The sequence below is a fragment of the Ovis aries genome, chromosome 10, assembly GCF_016772045.2.
Source record: "Ovis aries strain OAR_USU_Benz2616 breed Rambouillet chromosome 10, ARS-UI_Ramb_v3.0, whole genome shotgun sequence".
Classification (NCBI taxonomy): domain Eukaryota; kingdom Metazoa; phylum Chordata; class Mammalia; order Artiodactyla; family Bovidae; genus Ovis; species Ovis aries.
The window spans coordinates 31,227,552-31,247,915 of NC_056063.1; the positions used below are offsets into that span (position 1 = coordinate 31,227,552).

Sequence of the window (20,364 nt, forward strand, 5' to 3'; positions counted from 1 at the left end):
CAATGAGCCCCCATTACTGACCAAGGACATTTGTTGGGGGCGGGGGGCAGGCGGGCAGGAAGTGTGGAAAGGATTTAAAGGTCGTGGACAGCACGCTATGGTTTTTCCTTCTTTCCTACAAAGTTAGGAGGCCGGGAGGATTAATTTATGACCTACTTACCTCTTTCATGTCAAAGTTTACTGGAGTTCTAGAGATCATGGTTCTTGCTTGGGTTTTTGGAGCAAAGAGGAAGCCTGCGAAGTGAGCGCGGGGGTGATTCGGTCTCTGCTACCTCCCTCCGGGGGACAGCAGGTGCGGAAATAACCGCGGTGATATGCCTGCAAGGGCAGGAGCTAGTCCCGCCGCCGGGGCACAGGCGGACTCGGGCTTTCTGGTCCTTCCTGACAAGGGGCGAGGATGTGTTATTTATTAAAAATAGGCAATAGTCATAAATATTCCGATGACAAAGAAAAGATTTACAACAATACTTAAAACCAAAACACCTTCACGTGTCTCCCAAGTATTTTCATTTAAGAGGAGGCAAACTGGCCGCGAGCGCGGTGTCTGTCCGCTAGCTGGTGCCTGTGATCGGGGGTGGACAGTCGGGCGGGGGTGGGTGTCGCACCAGCTTGGTCCACGCTGGGGTGGGGGCGGGGCTGCGGGTGGGGGGGGGGCGGGCGTCCGCCGCCGCGTCCGCAAGCGCCGCCCACCGCGGGGGAATCCCAGGCCGGCCCCGCGCGCAAAGCAGCCTAGCCCCGCCCCGCGCACCGCCCCCACCGCGGTCGGCCCCCCTAGCCGCGGCCGCGCGGCACTGCCATTGGTGCCCGGCGATGACGCGGGCCGCTGGCCCGGGCGGCGGGCGCCGGGGAGGGCGGGCGCGGGGCGCGGCTGATGAAACCCGCGCGCCGGATGCCTCCCGCGCTCCACACTTCATTCACTCCGCGCGGGCAGGTGTGAGCGGCGGGTCCACTGCTAGCGGAGCGCTGGACCACCAGCTGTTGGTTACCCCAGCCTCCGATCCCGCGCGCCGCGCCTCTGCCAGATCATCCGGCAGTCCCGCCGATCCTCGGCCGAGAGTCCGTCCAGTCCAGCTGCGCCTCTGTCCGACCGAGCGTCCATCAGTCCAGCCCTGGCTAGGGCGTCTGTCCAGCGACGGTCCTGCCCGCATCCTGCCGCCCTGCCAGTTCGGTGAGTGCCCGGCCTGCCGAGTCCGGGTCACCTTCGTAGGGTGGGGTGGGGTGGGGGGGAGTGATCCCGGCGCTGCGTGGGGCCGCGGCAGGGCAGCGCGGGGTCCGCGGGGGTCGGGGGGTCGCTGGCATTCTCGGTGGGCGCGCGGGCCGGGCTGGCAGGCGGGCGGGCTGTGCGCGCGGCCGGTGCCCATGCGGTTGTCTCAGATACGGAGTCCATTTTGCTTCCCTGAAGGCGCGGCGTGGTGCATGATGCAACACCCCGTGAGTAAGCGTGGGCGCCCTGGCGCCTCGGGGTGGGTGCCACGCGTGCCCTGCCTGGCACTGGGCGCCGGGACGCACCGCTGGTCACGGGGCCGGAGCGGGTGGGTGGACGCGCACAGGACTCGGCGGGCATCCGGGAGACCTTCCCTTACATGGCGCACAACGGAGCACCCCACCCCGCCACGAGGTCCGCAACGTGTCATCGGCCGCGCGTCCGGAGCCAGCCCCGGGGGGGACGCTGGGTGGTCCTGCGGCAGGTGGCCGGTTGGTGACGGTTCTGCGCACCCCGCGCGCTGGCCGCGGCGCCCACCTCTATTCCTCCCTGGAACCCCTGGAAGTTCCCTGGCCTGCCTCCACCTCTTACCGGGTCCCCCACGGTGGGTTACTTAGGGGAAGTTCCCACCCCACCCCCACCCCCGCACCGGGAAGCTTCCTTGTGACCCGAACTGGCCTCTCCAGCCGGTGATCACCGCTCCCGTATGGCTTTTTTTTTCTGGTGGGAGGAAGTTCCGGCTTCACCGAGACGACCTATTCTCGGTGTGTTCCTTTCTACGTAGTAGAAAACTTCCCAGGCCAGGCGGTCGGCGGTCATCCTGAGACTTGTGTGTACCCTGCAGCCGCGCGCTGTAGTAGTGCTACCGCCGCGTGCCCTGTTCGCTCCGTCTTCCTCCTTTTCCGTGGCTCTGAGAACCGGAGGGGAGAGGTGCTTGACCTGTGTGATCTAGGACAGCCAGGCAGGTGCCTCTGGAAGAAAACCACACTGCCCAGCACCCACCCTGAGGCTCCTGGACAGAGGAGGGGGCCAGCATTTCCATCCCAGGTATATTTCCCTAAATGAGCTCTTAAACATGTGACCCGGGAGAACTGTGTTTTGGCCTCTGGCAGAGCTTCCTCATTGTGCTTAATTTGAATTGCAATTTATGTGGGATTTATCTTAACAGTTTCTTGCCACTTGTGTCTGGTTCCGATAATAGGAAACCATGATACATTTATCCCCCCTGACATTTTTAGTTGATCTCAGTGGAAATTATTATTTTTACGCTGAACACACCCCTCTGTCATTAAAACGAAAGGCCTTAAGTCCCACAGTCAGAATAGAAACTTAGGGGGACAAAGTAAACAATGGATTCAAAGAGTTTTGAAAGGTTTTAGCATATTAAGATCATGTTTAATTATTGGCGATAAAATTTAAAGCGTGCCAGAGGAGTTTTCACTTGAACAGGACGAGAGTGAATAGAGATCAGAAATGTACTCCCAGTTGTTTAAATCTGGATTGAGCCACATGGATGCTCTTATGCATATAATTATTTGCTTTAAAGGAAAACAGGGCTTGAAACATGAGATTGCTGACCTTGGGGAGCTTGCTTTTTAAGACACATGTTAATTATATCTGGTAAAGCTTTCATTCTTTGATGGAATTAAACACATGTCTACTGACTGTTCTAGTCTGTAGTTTCTTGTCTACTCAGTAAAAATATGTAATTATGTTGGAGGGCCCTGCCTTGTGTCTAATTAAATTAATCCCTTTCATTATTAACCATGTGTTTGGAGGTATTGGTTTGTTAATCCCAGGGAGGAATTTAAAGCCGGAATAAGTGTGTCCTTGTTTGGGGAAGAAACATTTTCCTCTGACCCTGGAGTTGTCTGGACTTCCCCGGTGGCTCAGACGGTAAAGAATCTGCTGGCCAATAAGGAGACACAGGTTTGATCCCTGGGTTGGGAAGATCCCCTGGAGAAGGCAATGGCAACCCGCTCCAGGATTCTTGCCTAGGAAATACCATGGACAGAGTGGCTGGGTAGGCTACAGTCCATGGAGTCGCAAAGAGTCAGACACGAACGAGGGAGTAACTTTGGAGTTATCTGGGCCATAGGCATCTTCTGAGATGACCATCCTTCCACCTGGAGTGCATCTGTAGACGGGCCCGCCCCTGTCTGCTCCAGCTGAGGGCAGGCCCCTGGGATGGGAGGACTTGACTTTTTTTCTCAAGGAGGCGGAGAGTGGTGGGCAGCTGTCCCAGAGGGCAAGGGTCCCTTCAGATCCGGAGTGGAGAAGAGATGGGAAGGGGCAGGCACAGAGGCGGGGAGGCCAGCGCAGAGGCTGGTAGTCAGGTCTGGGAAAGAAACGCAAGTTGAGCTTATTTCTGCGCAAGCAGGAGTGAGTGTGTGTCACTTCAGTACAGGCTGGATGGTGGCAGCTTGGACAGGGTGGAACTGGTAGAAACGTGACTGGTTGAGCTCTGTGCCATCTGTAGGCTGGTGTCCTCGCTCCGTCCGTGGATTTAAAGGAAGAATCCAGGTGAGGCGGGAGAGGTAGGTCCCAGGAGAGCGGAGCCACTGTCCTGGTGAGGTCGGGAAGAGCACGTTGAGAAGGGCTTTGTAAAAGGCACAGCTGGCTTTTCTCAGACCCTTGCATGCTCTCGAGCAGGACTGAGCCCCACCTGCCCTGTTGTGGTGCCCGGCCTCCTTGTGCTCCCCTGCGCCCTCCAGAGGGCTTCCGGGCTGTGGTTAGTCAGTCGGCCCCGCACCGGGACTGCAGCCGTGGGGTGGGCCTGCTTTTTCATTCCTGGTCTTCAGGACGCCTGCCTTCCAGGGATTTCTTAAGCTTGAGGCCGCTGGTCCTGGGCTTCAGGCTGAAGTTGTATCTACCCCAAGGTTTTAGATCACTTCCAGTGGGAGAAGAGTAGCCTCTTTGGCGGCAGGTGATCAGCCCTGTGGTGATATTCTCCGTATTCCCGTATCCCCCCCCAAATTCCAAAGCAGCTTTGACCCCAGCCACCCCGACACTTGTGCAAAGCGAGTCACAGCCTACCATGGGGGTTCAGTGCGTTCTGTGAAGCTGCTGGAACGGGCAGCACGTGGTGAAAGGGCTGGGTGGGCTGCTCTCATTTCCCTGCAAAGGGGTCACGATTCGCTCGTCCAGGGGACGCAGGCCACACGTTGGAATAGATTCTGACCTGAGGTCCCCCATCACGCCACACACAGGTCTGTCACTTGGCTTTTCCTCTGGTTGTTATCGCTAGCAGGGGAGGAGGGGGCACCACCCAGTGGTAGATTCGGGGAAGAGGCCACGTCAGTGTGGAGTTCGGAGGCTTTACAGCTTCAGTGCAGCCTCAGATCACTGCCCTGGAGCGAGGATGCTGCTTCCCGGAGCTGGGGCCGGTGGTCCGTTGCCAAGAATGGGGACCCCGTTGGAGCTGCAGCCAGCTCCGTTGCCTCTGTGTGCAGCCTCTGGAAGGTCCTGTGGACGGTCCTGCCCCTGCAAACGTGTGAAGCCTCCCTCTCAGCCTTGTAATGATACAGTGAATGAACAGAAGTGATAGTGTTCTGTGAAAGCATGAAGGTACTATAGTGTCAGTTGCTCAGTTGTGTCCGACTGTTTGTGACCCTGTGGACTGGGGTTGACCCCATGAACTATAGCCCTCCAGGCTCCTCTGTCCTTGGGATTCTCCAGGCAAGAATATTGGAGTGGGTTACCATTCCCTCCTCCAGGCGATCTTCCCGACCCAGGGATCGAACTCGTATCTCTTTCATTGACAGGCAGATTCTTTACCATCTGAGCCACAAGGGAAGCCCAATAAAGGTACTAAGTCAACACATTTAGTGTCTTTCATGAAATAAGTTCTTTCCTCTGCCAGCCTCCTCTTCTGATAAGCGCAACCAGAAGTCAAGCTCCAGAAAGGCTTCACGGGCTCCCGAGAGGTGGGTTTAAACAGAGGCGGGAGAAACAAGGTCCTGCGTCAAGCAGGACAGTGTGGATTTCCCCGCTGTCTCCCTTTTCCCAGAATCACCTTTCCCCTCTGGATGCAGTTGTGTCCTTAACAGTCTGTCTTCCTGCCCTAGAACTTTCTTCCAAATATCTATGCAGATAAGATTGTTGTGTAGAACCAAGTGCTTTCCTACTTACGTAGGAGTAGAGGCTGCTATGCACATGCTGGGCACACAATGGGCTCTGCCTCAAGACCCACTCACGGTGCCAACCCCGGGCAGCCCCCTACCCCCGCTCTCCTCACGGCCCCCCTCCCCAGAGTGGGCTCCACTTATCTCTAAAATGCCTTTTTCTAAGATGTTTCTCAGAGCCACATTTAAATTCTTTTCTGTATTGCCTGCAGAGTAATTGACTTCTAGTACCCACTGTGTAGGGTTGAGGGGATTTAAATGAGGCCATAATCCAGGTTATGCACCTCACATAACTCTGACACCCACCAAGTGCTTCATGTAAATATTCGCTATTATATTGGAGAGAAAGCACAGTTCTTTGATTTCAGCATGGAAGAGAACCGCAACAGCTTTGTTTTGCTCCCCCACTTTCCCGGGATGTTAATGTGTAGTCCCTTCTCCTTGGGGCTGTGTCCACACTGCAGGGGGTGGTGTAGGGCCTGGTGTCAGGGAGGCCAGTTCTGCGTATCTCAGATCCACAACCTTGGGTTTGAACCCTCCTCATGCCTCGAGGTGGCTTCCCTGGTGGTTCAGGTGGTAAAGAATCTGCCTGCAACACAGGAGACTCGGGTTCAACCCCTGGGTGGGGAAGATCCTCTGGAGAAGAAAATGGCAACCCACGCCAGTATTCTTGACTGGAGAACCCCCTGGACAGAGGAGACTGGCGGGCTACGGTCCATGGGGGTCACAAAGAGTCAGACACAACTGACTAACACTTCCACTTTTTTTCCACGCCTCTGGGAGGCAGAACTCCCGGCCCCGTTCTCACTGTTTGCCTGCGTGTGTCTGTGTGCATGTGCCTATATGTGTGTGTGAGTGAGAAAGGGTGTGCGTGTGTGTCTGTTGGGAAGGTGTTCACCTTCATCCATCCCAGACATTTTGTCCCAGTTACCCTGAGGGCTTTGGGCTTAAAAACTTGGGCCACGTCTGTTTCCCACCATTCTTCCTCCTTCCTGGAGGGGTGATGTGTATCCTTGAGAGGAGTGAGGTGGGGTAAGGTGGGCTGGGGTGGCGGGCCATCACGGGGGATGCTGGCGAGGGGAAAGGAGGGACCGCGGTCTGACTGCGGTCCGGTTCATCACACGGTTGTCACCATCTTCTTCCCACCCGTGAAGATGCTTGTGCTGACCTTTTCAGGTTGGCTTGGAAACACTCTCTTTCTCTGAATCTTTTTATCTGCCCACCGAGTACCATTAACCAAAGTCTCTTAGACCAAGTAGGAAGGAAGGGAGAGGCCCTTGGTCTGGGTAAGACTCAGACTACAAGCCCTTGTGAGCACTCACCATTGGCTCCGCGCTTTCTGTGTTTTTTTTTATTTAATCCTCACAGCTGCCCGGTCCTGCTGTTTGGCTGATGCGGACGGGGCCCGGAGAAGGGATGCAAATTATCGACAGGCACAGGGGTGGTTTGCCCCTGGGACTTGGCCCCCGGGGTCCTGACACTGAATGTGCCCAGGGCCGTGGGCGTCACCCCATGTCTGGGGACTGTGGTCTGGCGCTCATGTGTGCGCCGGCCGAGCTGGGCCCTAAGATAAGCACACAGACCTGGAGATGTGAGGCCCCTGGGCTCTCTGGGTTCCGAGTAAGTCCTGGAGGTGTGGGAGCCAGCTGTCCCACTGCTGCACGGTGGCCTGCGTTATTTCTCTATCTGCCTGCGCGTCTTGGGAGTGCAGCCTTTTTTTCTCTGAGCTGGGGCTCCTGGCACAGCTGGAGCTCTGGAGTCCCAGGACAGCTGTGCTGGCCAGTGGTCAGACCTGGCGCTGGCGCGTGTGTGACACAGGCTGGGCCGCATTCTTTCTAGGTCAGCAGCAGTCCGGCGTTGGCATCACTAGAGCTGGCTGGACGTGGGGCTTCCAGCCAGGCCCTGGGGAGCCCTGCTTCTTGGGTCTGCATCAGTCCTCTCTGCTCCCCCTCCAGCTCTGCTGGGGCGCGGGGCCCTCTGCAGGGGCTCTGATTTGCAGGGAAGCGTGGTTTCCCTCCCGGTTCTCTGCGTCCCTGCCCTTCTCAAGGCCGGTGGCAGTGGTCCTTGGGCCCAGATCTTTACTTCTGTAGTGTGGGGGGTGGGGCGGGGTCTTCTTCCTTGCGAGATGCTTCTTTGACACCCTCAGAGCGCTGGGGACGGGGGCTGTCTGAGCCAGGGTAGCAGCAGGGCGCGTCTTTCCTGGAGAGACTGGGCCCCAGTGGCCGGGGCCTTGGCCTTGCTGTGAGGCCTGGGGTGCTGCCAGGTGGGGTGGGGAGGCTCTTCCCCACCCCTGCCTGCCTCTCTCTCTTACTTTACTTTTCAACTTTTCATGAATAATACTTGTGACTTAAAGAAAAAGGTTGCAGGAGTTCCAGGAGCTCCTCAGTTTTTTCAAATCACCCGTTGCTTATATTTTGTTCCTTTTTTCTGTCTGTCTGTCGGTCGGTTAATCTACACACACACACACACACACACGTATTTTTTCCTGAACCCTCTGAGAATAAGTCGAAGACGACATGTCATTTGATTTACCCCCCTGCAAGCTTAGATGTGTTTCCTAATAAGGTTATTCTCGTTCTCTTACGTGAGCACAGTATGACATCAAAACCAGGACATTTAACGTTACAACACTGTCATCCAGTCCACAGTCAACTTTCCGCTGTTCACATAATTTCCTTTACGTGTGCGCATAGGTAGTTTGTTTCTTTCTCTTCCCTTTTTCAGGAGAGGCTCTTTCAATGGAACTGTGGTCTAATTTTCTCTTATAAGCCTCTTGAAGGAAAAAATGTTTCTAAAAGTTAGAATGCATTATTGTGAAGAATTAGGAAGCTACAGAAAAGTAAAAGAAGGAGGAGATGAACACCACTGTGGTTCCAGCACAGAGGCCGAGAACCTGGCAGGTTAGTGGGCTCGTGGGAAGGTGGATGGTCAGGAGTCTTCAGCTCAGGGTGACCTGATCCCTCAGACCTGCACCCCGAACACGCAGGGTGGAAGCCCCGAGCAGAGACCTGGGACCCCAGGGTAGTGGGCGCCCTGTCTGGAGCTGAAGCTTTCATGCCCCTGCCTACCCCCTGGCCGATTGCGCACCTGAACAGGCAGTTAACCCCCTCGGGGTGGGGAAGGGTGGAGATCATTATTAAATACCCAGAACTTGTTCACGACTTGAAAAGAAATGTTGCAGGCCCTCTCTTGTCTGCTCTGCAGCCCTGGCTCCCCAGACTCAGCAGGGGGTAGGGGCATGGGCCTGCAGGAGAGGCTAGGGGAGAGAGAAAAGGGAACACGCTAAATTGTGCATTCTAGTCTTTGCTGAGGTTCCCGGGGAAGATTCCAAAGTGCTGGATGAGGCGTGGATCTCGCCCGTGCATCTCAGTTATGGCAAATGTCCCCTTGATCATCACCAGCAACGCCCCCAGGGCTCCACTCTTTGCTGGCTTAGAAGACCTCCTCACGGGGTGGGGCTGGTTTCATAGGACCTGGCTCCCCGGGGTTTGTGCCTCAGTTTCCCCGGGCTGTGAAATCCACACTGTGTGAGAAAGGGCCTCTGAAGGCCACGATCAAAAGCCTTGAGTATTTTTCCAATGTTTGTTTTTTCTTCCTCCGCACCAGACCCTCTCCTTGAAGGAGCTGGCCTGGAGAGGGGCTGCGGTGGGCAGCCGCCCAGACTCTGCACGCCCCGCTGGGGCTGCGGAACTCCTAACCTGGACGGGCCAGGGCCGGAGGCTGCTCTTCAAAGGAACCCTTTGAAGTGCAAACATTTCCTTTCCTGAAAAGAAGGGAAATTGAAATGAAAACGTATTGTTCTGTGTAGACAATGTTCTCTTGGATCAAAGAGGGAGTAGGGCTTATAAAAAAGGGAGATTCACAAGTTAGGCCTTAACGTGGCCCACGGGGAAGCCGTGACCGTGTGCTTGCCCTCTGTCTGTGATTGGTAAGGTTGTATATCCTCCTTTTCCCCCATTAAGGTCCTAAATCTGTGTTTAGCTGCGTCTCTTGTTTGTGTTTTTATTGTGAGGTCAGTGAGCGTTTGAATATATCTTTGGGTAAATTATGACACTGTCCACATGGAATATTATGTAGTCAATAAAAGTGGTGTTTTCAGGGAACATCTGATCTTATGGGAAAAACTTTACTGTTAAAAGTGAAAAACTTGGATTCAGTTTTTCATATTCAGTGTTATCTCAATGAGATGCCTGTATTTGTACAGAAAGAAAACACTTAAAATCAGGCTTTGTTTTGTTCACTGCTGGGCATGTAGCCCCTGAACGAGTGCTTAGCAAATGTTTGTTGAAAGAATTATTTTTATAATTAGTGAAACAGCAATATAGTTTAAAGCAGGGCGAAGGCGGGGGAGGGGGATGTCTTTAAATGGATAACCAACAAGGACCTAGTAGTGTACAGCACAGGAAACTCTGGTCAATGTTATCTGGCAGCCTGGATGGGAGCAGAATTTCGGAAAGGATGAGTACGTGTATGAGTATGGCTGTCGACCTGGAGCTATCACAGCATTGTTAATCAGCTATACCCCAATATAAAATAAAAAGTTAAAAAATAAACTATGCTAAGATAGAAAAAAAGGAGGGGTGCCTTTGAGCTATGTAGTAACACTTTGGCGAGTGGAAAGAACAAGAAATTATTCTAAATGTAATTTTAACTTATTTTTAATTAACTCTGCCCCGGCATCTTGATTTAGGGTTTATTTGGGGCTTTTTTTTGGTACAGACACGTACCACCTTTTGTGCTTTGGTGCAAACCGTCCTGTGACGTTTCTGTTTTGGGAATAATTAGGTCTTGTTGCAAGAACGGGTTTTCCTGGCCACTAGGCTTCTTCACAGATGGGGCAAGATGACAGCCTCTCACGTGCTCTGTGTCTGAGGCTCTTTGCACCGGCCTGACCTGTCCTGTTGTTGGGAACTTTGCTTGACTTGCCAGAAGCGTCTCATCTTCGAGCATCAGTGCTACCAAGCTACACTAGTAGGCTGTCGGCCGCCGTGTTTCTGACTTAGGAAGTCCTGTATTAACACAGCATCTCATTCCAGAGGTCGGCTTGGAGGAACGACCCTGATCTCAGGGACTGCGTGTGACAGCCGCTGGTGCCTGCCCCGGTGAGGGCGTTTCATTCCTCCTTCAAAAGGATGCCAGCACTTGGGTTTCAGAGCCTGGTCCACACAGGGCTCTGGAGGCCCCTTGGGGAAGGCATCCTTTGGGCTGGGGAAGGGCTGCTGGGGCCCGCAGCCAGGTGCTTCTGAGGGTGGCGGCTGTCTGTCCTTTGGCGTCAGTCTCTAAGAGGAGATAAGCTGGCACGGCTCAGGTGCGCACCCGGGGACACGCATGTTTATATGGAGATGAAAATGAACCTTCCCCGGCACAGCACGTGTTCTTGGACCTGCGTGTGATCTGAGAATTCTTACTCTTCTCTGTGGCCTTACAGACAGCCCTGGGGGAGACTCGAAGTTTGCAGAGAGAGCCGGGCCTGGGAGTGCCACCTGGCCTGCCCACCTTCCTCTCCTCCTTGGTGTTGGGAGGTTTACAGGGTCTGGACTGTGGCCTGGGAGGAATTCTCTGTCCACACTGGTTTGGACAAAGACAGTGGAGGGAAAAAAGGTTTCTTTTTGTGGTGACTGAGGTTTTCTGACTGAAGTGGACATTATTCTGTGTGATGACTCCCCAGAAAGCAGACAGGGGCACAAGGCAGGATCTGTGTGCATTCCCGGGGTGGTTTGCTGCTGATGCAGACCTGGGTTGCTCTGTCCTAAGCTGACCCCACACGCTGGCGTTTTGAAGGTGGCCTGGCTGGGCTGTGTGATTTTTTTTTTTCCAGGGATGGCCCAAACATTTGTGAATTTCAGAACTTTGACTTTTATTCAGTGTGATTTGAGGAAGAGCCCATCTGAAAGGTGAGCCTTCTCTTTCGGAGTTGAGGGTTTGTGGGGAGAAGAGTAAGAAAAGACACTGTTCTTGGAGGCGTTAAGTTTCGGACTCTGAGGTTTGAAGGGTTAGAATTGAGCAGGGCGTTGAAAATAATATTAGCAATAGCAATCATACCATTAAATTGTTCTTCTTGAAAAGGTGGAATGGATTTTGCTCTCTTGTTTAAGAAGTGTTTGAATTTTTTTGCTAAAAAATTAGTATTCTGTAATTTAAAAATCTGTATATATAATTTATTGTTAAAGTTCTTCAAACAACTATAAATCAAGGGAATTGATTGTATGGAACAAAAGCACAGTAACAAGAGAACTGGAACAGGATAAATTACCTAGTTTATTGAAACACTGTACAAATATCTGTTCTTGTTTCTTGTAACTTACTTTACTTCTTTTGCTTCTCACTAAATTTAAGAATTGAGAGTGCTTAATTTACAGTCTTATCATTTATACGTTACAAATATCATCACCACTGTTGTTACTGTGTGAGAAGAATCCTCAGGAACTTGATTTTATGTTGTTATGTATGTTAATATTATGTGAAATAGGAGATAATCTGTAATTGTAATCGCATAACATATCTCCCAGCGGCTTCCCAGGTGTCGCTAGTGGTAAAGAACCTGCCTGCCAATGTAGGTGAGGTAAGAGATGCAGGTTCGATCCCTGGGTAGGGAAGATCCCCTGGAGGAGGAAACGGCAACCCACTCCAGTGTTCATGCCTGGAGAATTCCATGGACAGAGGGGCCTGGTGGGCTACAGTCCATTTGGTTGTCAGACATGACGGAAGCAACTTAGCAAGCGTGCATACAATGTGTCCCCCATAAATCTATCACTTCAAATTTTTAGCATCAAGTTTGGTCTTTGTAGAAAAAACTTTTGTTGGAAGACATTTCTTTCTCCCTCGAGGGCAGTCTTAGGAGATTTTAGGCAAGAACATTCCCCAATTCTTTGAGTAATCTGTATTGAACCGGGAAGAGCGTCTCGTGAGTGTCAGAGTTTGATGCACTCAGAATTTTGGAAAATTATCGGATCCAATTTGCGCTAGGATTCAGTCCTCATCCCTGAAAGACTGTTGGGTCTGTGGTCTGATGAGTTCTGGTGAGAGCTCAGCCACCATGAACCTGCCTACAGCTCCCAGAATTGCCTGGAGAGCCTCTGGGTGGCGGGAGATTTTGGAGCCTCCTGGGGGCTGCTGGCTCAGTGCCCTCGCCCCCTGGCAGGGCCTCCCTTTCCAGCAAGATGTGTGGCTGTGCACAGGCCAGAAACACTGTCTTGCCCAGGCGAGGCGCTGGCACCCGGGACGGAGGGAGAGCTCTGAGGCTCTGCAGGAGGAAGCAGCACCGTCCCCAGTTCCAGCGAGTGATAGTGCAGGGACTTCTCCTAGAACTGCCCTCCCCCCGAGACTGCCTCCAGCCAGCAGGGCTCCACGGCTCGCTTTAACATGCATGTGGCCCGTGGGCTTCATCCCGCTCCATGCAGACTCTCTTAGTGCCTGGACCTGCAGAGTAATAATAGAAATTTAAAGCGAGGGGGCAGGCCTCACCATGCCTGAGCAGGTGGTGCACAGAACAGGAGACCCACGTTGCCTTGTGCCACGTGGCCTCTTCTTTGTACAGTTCTCCTTCCACCCGTAACTGAAACACGTGTTGGTACAGACTGGGCAGATGTGGCCGCAGGGGTGACGTCAGGATGGAGAAAAGGAATACAGGTGCATTAAGTGTGTAAGTTTGCATGAGATGCCAGGGCCTTTCGCATCCTGAAGTCAGCCCTCCAGTGTCTCAGATGCCTGCACACAGACCTGGGGATCTCCCAGGGCCGCAGGTCTGCGTCTGAAGGCCAGGGACAGAGTTCCTAGCAGCTCTCCGTCCTCTCGGGTCACCGGCCTCTGTCAAACTCCCGGCATCTGGACCTTGTCAAGGAGACCTCAGCGGTGCTTGGACCACAGTGCCCTGAGGCCAGGCTTGGCACCCGGAGTGGAGCGTGGTGTGGAGCAGACACTCAAAAGATGTCCTTTCAGGAACCCAAGCACTTGCTGTTCCTGGACCGTTTATTTGGGCACCCTTGTGATGGGAGGGGCCAGGGCCCATTCATCTCTGACCGGCCTGGTTATCTGTTTGCCGCCAGCAGCAGAGAGGAAGTGGTGAGTCAGGCTGCAGGGGTGGAGCTCCAGCCAAGGAGAGGCCCTGGGAGGGGACGGGACGGCCTAGAAAGAGCCGCAAGAACTCCACGTGTGGGCCCACCGGCAGCTCCCTGCCTCAGTTTCTCCATGTGGAGAGTGGGGACAGTAATAGCCCCCACGTTGCAGGCTGTGCTGAGGATTCAGAAGGTAAAATGAGTTTAGAACACATGCCTGTGAGCTCTAGGTCAGGTTGGTGTGCAGAGGGTTAGTCTTCAGGCTCTGGAGGTTTCTGTCCAGAGAAGAGCCCATCCCAGGGGTGGCGATGGAGGAGGTGATGGAGGAGGCATGGACTGGTACATAGGGTATCCCTGGAGGCAGCGGTGGGGCTAAGGAGAGGCTGCCCCTTGTTCTCTCCTAGTCGGGAGGTTCTTAATGGAAGGGGGTTGTCAGGACCTTTTGTTACGGGTCCGGTGTTGCTGGAGCTGGGGCGGGCCAGGAGGCACGGTGTCAGGGCCCCCTGCTCCTGAGACCTCAGCCCAGGATGCCACCTGGTGAGGTGGGGCGTGGGCCTGGGTGGGTGTGCAGGTGCTAAGCCCCTGCAGTTCCCTTCCGTCGGCCTCAGAGGAAGTTTCTGGAACGGACAGGTGCTCAGGTGTGGGTCCATCCTCCCCCGGCAGCCCTGAGGCCCCAGGGGTGTGTGGCCTTGGCCACTGGCCTTTGAATGGTTAGGGGCAGCTTGGCTGTCTTCGACAGCCGTCCAGGTGGGAGCATCTTGCCGGGTGCATGGATTTGTGTTGGGGGATGGAAGGCAAGCTTGGCCACCAAGCAGATCAGCTTTTTCTCAGCAAGCTTTGAAGGCGGCCTGTTTCCTCACTGCAGGTGCCGTGGAGATGCCCCACTGGAATTCTTCAGTCTAAATGTTCCCCCCACCTCCCGGGGAGATAGCAAGGGGCACATTGGTGGAAGTGGAGTGTTGTTACATTCAGTTGTATTCGGGTTTTGTTTTTGCTTTATTATCTGGCTCATTAATCCATGTGTTTATTGGAAGGCTAAATCCTACATAGAAACATCACTGATGTTTTTTCTTTAAAATTTGGAACTTGTGATCACGTCTATAAAAAACCATGAGCCAGGACCGGATGTTCTTGGAGGGCTGTGGACTGCAGTGTCCGTGGCAGGGTCTGGCGGGGGTCGAGGTGGGGGACTGACCGCTGCCCTTGATCCCATGGCCATTAGTGGCTTCTTTTATACCGTCCCACCACGGTGTTGTTTCTCGGGCAAAATCAGATTTCATTCCTGGCGCCTCATGCAACGTGTCTTAAAAACAGCCTTCTGCCTCTGGAGACACGGGCATTATTAATGTGTCTCACCAGGTGTTAGGATGAGCAGTGTGTCACATGGGTGAGACCTCTGGCTGGGCCCTGAATAATCCCTCTGCTTTTTGGCACTCATTACCTTGGCAGAGGGGACGTCTGTCTGCTGAGGGGGCCTGGTCTCGACAGCTCAGGAAAGCAGCCAGCAAGGAGGTTAAGACGTGTTAAGGTGTGAAGACTGCCTTTGGAGGAGGACGGACCACCCCCACCCACTCGCGGGTCGTCTCCAGGGGCTGAGGGCTGACTTGTGGCAGGAAGAGGAGTGTCGTGGATGTCTTGGGGTTCGGATGTGGCGTCATGAGGGCCGCAGGGGCTGGGGCTGGAACCCTCTGACCCTGCTGCCTGGCCCTGGGGTCCCGCCTGGGGACTCACCACACTCTTCTCTCCAAATGCCCCGGGGAAGGCCTCCCCAGCAGTTAGAGGGGCCTGCAAGTGCAGAGACCTCCTTGCCGCTGGCCAGGCCACAGAGGGAGTGACCCTGAGCAAGTCCTGACCCTGACTCCTGACCCCTGACCTCAGGGCCACGCTCCCTGCTTCTGGGTTTGAAAGAGATCGGATCAGGATACTCAACCTTGGGGGTTCCAGCCCTCAGCAGGAAATGGGTGACGCTCTGTGATGTAAAGACTAAAGAGCTGCGTGCAGCAGTGTAGTGTCCACGGTGTAAAAGCAGGCACAGCAAAAATCCGATGCAGCAGAAAACAGAAGCTCTCGAGTTAGGACGCTGGCAAAGGTGTGGATTGAGAAGTGCCTCTTGGCCTGTGTGAGCCCAGAAACATGGAGTGGGGTGATTTGTACGACTAGAAGGAGCAGACTGGCTGTTATTTAAAAACAACAACAAAAACCCCCCCACCTGGTGACCAGCATCCACGTGAACCGCCAGGCTTGGATACAGAAGCATCACGGCTTTCCTAGCGTGGGTGGGCCCTCACGGTGCCACAGGAAGTAGGAGCAGGCGAGAGGCATGTCCCACACATGGGTTTCTCTCTGCCTCCAGGCTGCCTTCTGTCCACCCCTGCTCCTCAGTCTTTGCTGCCTCTGGGGCGGACCAGCCTGGAGACAGACCTCAGGACGCCCGGCTGCCTTTCCTGGGTCTCAACACCCAGGAGCCCCTTGAAGGGCAGGCTTTCTGCCCAAGGTCCTTTAGTTTTTGCCTTGGTGGACAGGATGGGAGATGGCCGAGTGCGCCTGTTTAGGTATGCAGATGTGTGCATGTGAAAATAACACGCCCTTGCATCAGGCCGTGCACACTCAGCTGTGGGGTCAAGGTGGCGTCAGCGTGAGCAGAAGACAGAGGATGGCAGACGGTCAGATCTGCAAAAAGGCTTCGATTGTGCAGCCATGGTTCAGGTGTCTCGAATGTCTGCTCTCTGGGCAGAATCTGACAAGGGTTGTATTACAGGAGAGGAGAAACTGCTGGTCTGCAAACTGCTAAGAAGGCTCGGCTTCTGTCTGGGGCAGAGGAGAGCATGTTAGAGGGCTGGGAGGGGATGATTTGGGAGTGCCCCGTCTGGCAGTGCCAGCAGAGAGTGAGGTGACCCGGTGGGCAAGGCGAGCCCTGGGTTCCCGGCCCGCCCCGGCGGTGGGCTGGGCCCTCGTCAGGACTTGCAGGGGTCTCAGCGTAAAGGAAGAAAGCACAGTGCTTTCCGCGGCTGGTCACCCACAGGCCCAGAAGGAGCGGGGGCGGAAGAGGAAAAGTGGACGTGAGAAGGATGTGATTGTCCTGGCCTGTGGGGCCGGGGTTATCGCGAATCTCTGAGAACGCTGTCATGGGACAGGCCCCCGTACAAAGCGTGCTTTGTGAGCTTCCGCAGGGATAGGACTCTGGCCAGAGCCGCCCCGTGTGACTGAGATACCCTTCTTTCTGTTCTTGGAACTCCGAGTCCGGACTGCGCGGGCTTCGGGGGAGCAGGACACACTTGGTGTCCATGGTGCCCACCCGAGTCATCTTGTTCACACCCTGGGGTCCCCCTGAGGCGAGCTGGGCACAGCCCTCTGGTCTGAATGAGGAGCCCGCTTGGAACCACAGTCTGGAAGCTTCCTTGGCTCTCTCCAGGGCGTCCTCCACCCCCGGCCACTCCTCTACAGTCAGTGCCCCGTCCTCACTTCTCTGAGCTGACCCAGACGGGCTGGACCGTCGCCAGGTCACCACAAGAGCAGAGTCAGCCGCAGAGGGGGCGGCCCAGAGGAGAGGCGCGGGGCCCCGTCTGACTGTCAGAGTCCCTGCACCTTAGCCGCATCAGGCCTCGGGAGAGCAGACCGTGTTAGGTATGGAATTGCAGTTGAATTCTGGAGTTGACCTTGTGTGGCTCTGTTGATAATTCGTGAAGGTTCATATTGGCATTTAAATTGGGCTTCCCTGGTGGCTCAGAGGGTAAGGAATCTGACTGTCATGCAGGAGACCTGGGTTCGACCCCTAGGTCCAGAAGAATGGCAGCCCACTCCAATGTTCTTGCCTGGAGACTCCCTTGGACAGAGGAGCCTGACAGGCTACAGTCCATGGGGTCACAGAGTCGGACAGGACTGAGCGACTCCCATGCACGTACACGATCGATAAAGAGATTCAGCAGTGGAAGTGACCAGCCGGGGCGAGGGCGGCTCCCACCAGAGCCGCCGGGGTGGAGGCGGGAGGAGCGGGAATTGTGTTCCCGGAAGGGTTCCAGCCCAGCACCTTCGTCCTTCAGATGGACACTGCCCGTCCGACTGTCTGGGGCCTGGGTGGGGGGAGCGGCCGACTGGAGGTGTCAGCCGGGGGCTGCACTCTCAGCTCCCGGTCAGTGTGCGCCGGTTCCCATTGGCTGCACTCTTCCTTCCTCCGTTCACTCCCTGATGTCACAGACCCGGCATGTTTGTCATCTGGGTAGACCATGTGCCTGCATCTGACGGGTGCCTGGAGGCATGGGGGAGCTGGTGACCCCCACCAGATGGCTTCCAAGCCTGCACCCTGCAGCCCCGGGAGGTCCCGTAGGTCTGATCTGAGATCCGTGTTGTTAGCCTTAAGCGGGGCCTGGGGCCCCAGGAAGCAGGGACATGGTGCATGACCAACCCCTGAGATGGACTGAGATGGTCGTGTGGGCCTTTGCCGTGGTCGAAGAGAGCCTTGTCTTCCTTGCCTCAGCCCTTCCCGCTAATGTTTGCTCTTATTCACGGCAACTCTAGGCAGCACAGAGCCTTGATGAGGTCTGCTGAAAATTAATGATAAACATGGATCTCCAGCTCAGAATGGAGGTTGCAGGGCAGCAGGGGGATGGTCGGAGCTGGCACCTGAGTCCCCCACGTGAGGACAGAGATTGGTTCTTTTGGGCTGAGTCTAAAAAGACAATGTTACTATACTAACAGCATAGACCCCCTTTGAATTTTAACTCTTCAGACATTGGTATGAAAAACCTTTGGCTCGATTTGTACATTAAACTCGCTTTTAGCCTTTTTTTTTTTTTTTAAACCTCATCATGAAATACTTGAACATTTAGCAGCAGAAGCAAGAGCAGTTTTGCCGGACACCGGGTGAATCGTATCCCAGGGCTCCACCCAGCGTCCACTGTCCAGGTTCGAATGTGTCTGTAAACCCTAAGTCTGTTAGCAGAATGGGAAGTTCATAGTTGCAGAGCCAAAGTTTCTTTATAAAATACTCAAAATACACCAGGGATTTATCTGGGAAACAGTGTGCAGTACTCTCTTTTAAAAATATATGTCGTCCTCTTTTTTTTTTGAAGTTTCTTGTTTGGCTAGGGCGTCCTTGGGACACTTTCCAAGCCAGAGCAAGGGAAATCGGAACAGGGTTGAATAATACTTTTATGTATAAATAAGAAAATTGTGGTGTTCTCAGATGTTTGTTTGATTAAGCGCTCCCGTAACTAAAGACCAGCTACAATGGTCACACAAAGGACCGTAGGAAAAAAAACGTTTTGGGACCAAGGTTCTCTCTTGTCCGGGAGGGAGTGGCCTTGCTCCTCGGCTCTGCGTGTGAATCCTAACAGGTGCTCCGTCGGGTGGGCGACCAGGTGTTTCAACTTCGTTTGTTTGGTTTAGACCCAGCACAGACACTTGTAACTTGTAGTACAAATAATTCTCAGCTGACAAACTGGTTAAAGAGCAAAGAATATCAGCTGCCCTGGTGAGGTGTGCCAGGGAGTGGAGGATTTACCCTAGACTTGGATTTTTCGATGATTAAATGAGATTTCAAATTTCATTGAACAAGTTCTTCGAGAAGTCCAGATTTGCTCATTCCCTCCCTCATTCGCTCACTCAGCAGATGTTGGTCGGCTGCCACGGGCTCTTGGCCGAGTCACCCAAGTGCTGACCCTCGTGGGCCACGTTCTGGGGGGTCGGGCCCCTGCAGATGCTGCGAAGATGCAGGCCGCTGGCCGAGGACCTGTTCCTGTGATCAAGCCGACTAGAGAGGATGGCGGGCTCTTAGCAGCTATCTTCGTCCCTCCTGAAACTGCCCGCTTTTAGCCAGTCTTTCCTAATTAGACCCACTCGTGTGCTGTCAGGAGCCCCCACCCGTTTCCCCGATGTATTCATATACTTGGCGGTTTTCCCTTTTCTTGCAGATTCTGTCCTTTTCTGGGTCTGTGATGGGGGCGTCCTCCACACACAGTATGTTTGGGGGTGGGGCAAGGCCTTTGCAGAGAGGCCGTCTGTGGGTCAGAGCTGAGGGTCAGGGGCAAGGAGAGTCTGGGGTGGGAGTGAGGTGCTCAGGCCTGGGCCATGGACACCAGGCTGGGGGTCACCAGGCTGAGCAAATAAGAAGACTGGTCAGATGCTCAGTTAAATTTGGACATGCAGAGAAACTTGAGTTGTAGACAATCAATGGATGCATTTTAGTATTCACTTTTTTAATACTGAAAAAGAATTTACGGGTGGTATGTAGAACCAAGTCATGATACACTTGGGGCACACCTATACGGAGCCATTACTCGTCCTTGCTCACGTGACAGGCTGGTGTGAGTGGCATCCCGCCTGTGGCCCGGCCTTGTTTGGAGGGGGGAGGGTGGGGCCCCAAGGGGCACACGGAGTCACACCCCTTTCTCCACGTCAGGGGAGTCGGCTGCTCAGGGCCCCCATGTGGCGACCACATGGTTATCACGTGCCTCCGATCACTTGTATTTTACAAACCAGAGCGGAGGGGACTGGGGAGCCAGAACGGCAGGTCACAGCATCCTGTGTGGGTCTCACCCTCGCCTGGAATGCAGGAACTCAGGTTTTTGCACCTGAAATGTACTCCCGACGTTGCCTTTTTGTAGTCCTCGGTCTCCCGGGCTGGAGACGTCAGTTGCCTTGGCCGCATTTCCGTTTCTTGCCTCCAGTATCAGTGGTTCAGCGCATCCTCTGTGTCCTTCCTCCCCCACTGCCCTGCCTCAGCCGTCTTTTCTTCTGTGCAGTAACCTTACTGGTTTCTTCCAGCCTCCCCCCCCCCCCACCTTTTGGAAATCCTCCCGTGTGTTCCCTCTGTACATTTTTTTAAACAGATCCTTTCTCTCTGTGAAACGAACCTCCAGAACAGGGAGCCCAGAGCTTTCTCTGTCGCCTGCATTTCCTAACAGGGCGTGCGTGTGTGCGTGCGTGCGTGCAGTAGATGCTCTGTGAGCAGCTCTTGGATGGAGGGTCCCGGGGGGTCTGGGCT

General features: G+C 54.4%; 1 protein-coding gene across 11 annotated transcripts in view; it reads left to right on the forward strand.

The window, feature by feature from the left end:
• The first annotated feature begins 900 nt into the window (after window positions 1–900).
• The window catches only part of SLC7A1 (solute carrier family 7 member 1), a 61,959-nt gene continuing 42,495 nt past the window's right edge, over window positions 901–20,364 (forward strand). For 3 of the 11 annotated variants that reach the window (XM_027973630.3, XM_042254844.2, XM_042254845.2), the window contains exon 1: window positions 901–1,168. Coding sequence is in view for 1 of the 11 variants with exons in the window: in XM_042254841.1 (XP_042110775.1) it covers window positions 8,114–8,228 (115 nt within the window). In the remaining 10 variants the exon portion in view is untranslated. Of the gene's footprint in view, window positions 1,169–1,986; window positions 2,252–7,506; window positions 8,229–9,203; window positions 13,576–20,364 lie in introns of those variants that run through there. The other 8 variants (XM_060394465.1, XM_060394467.1, XM_042254843.1 and 5 more) reach the window with 5 other exon arrangements.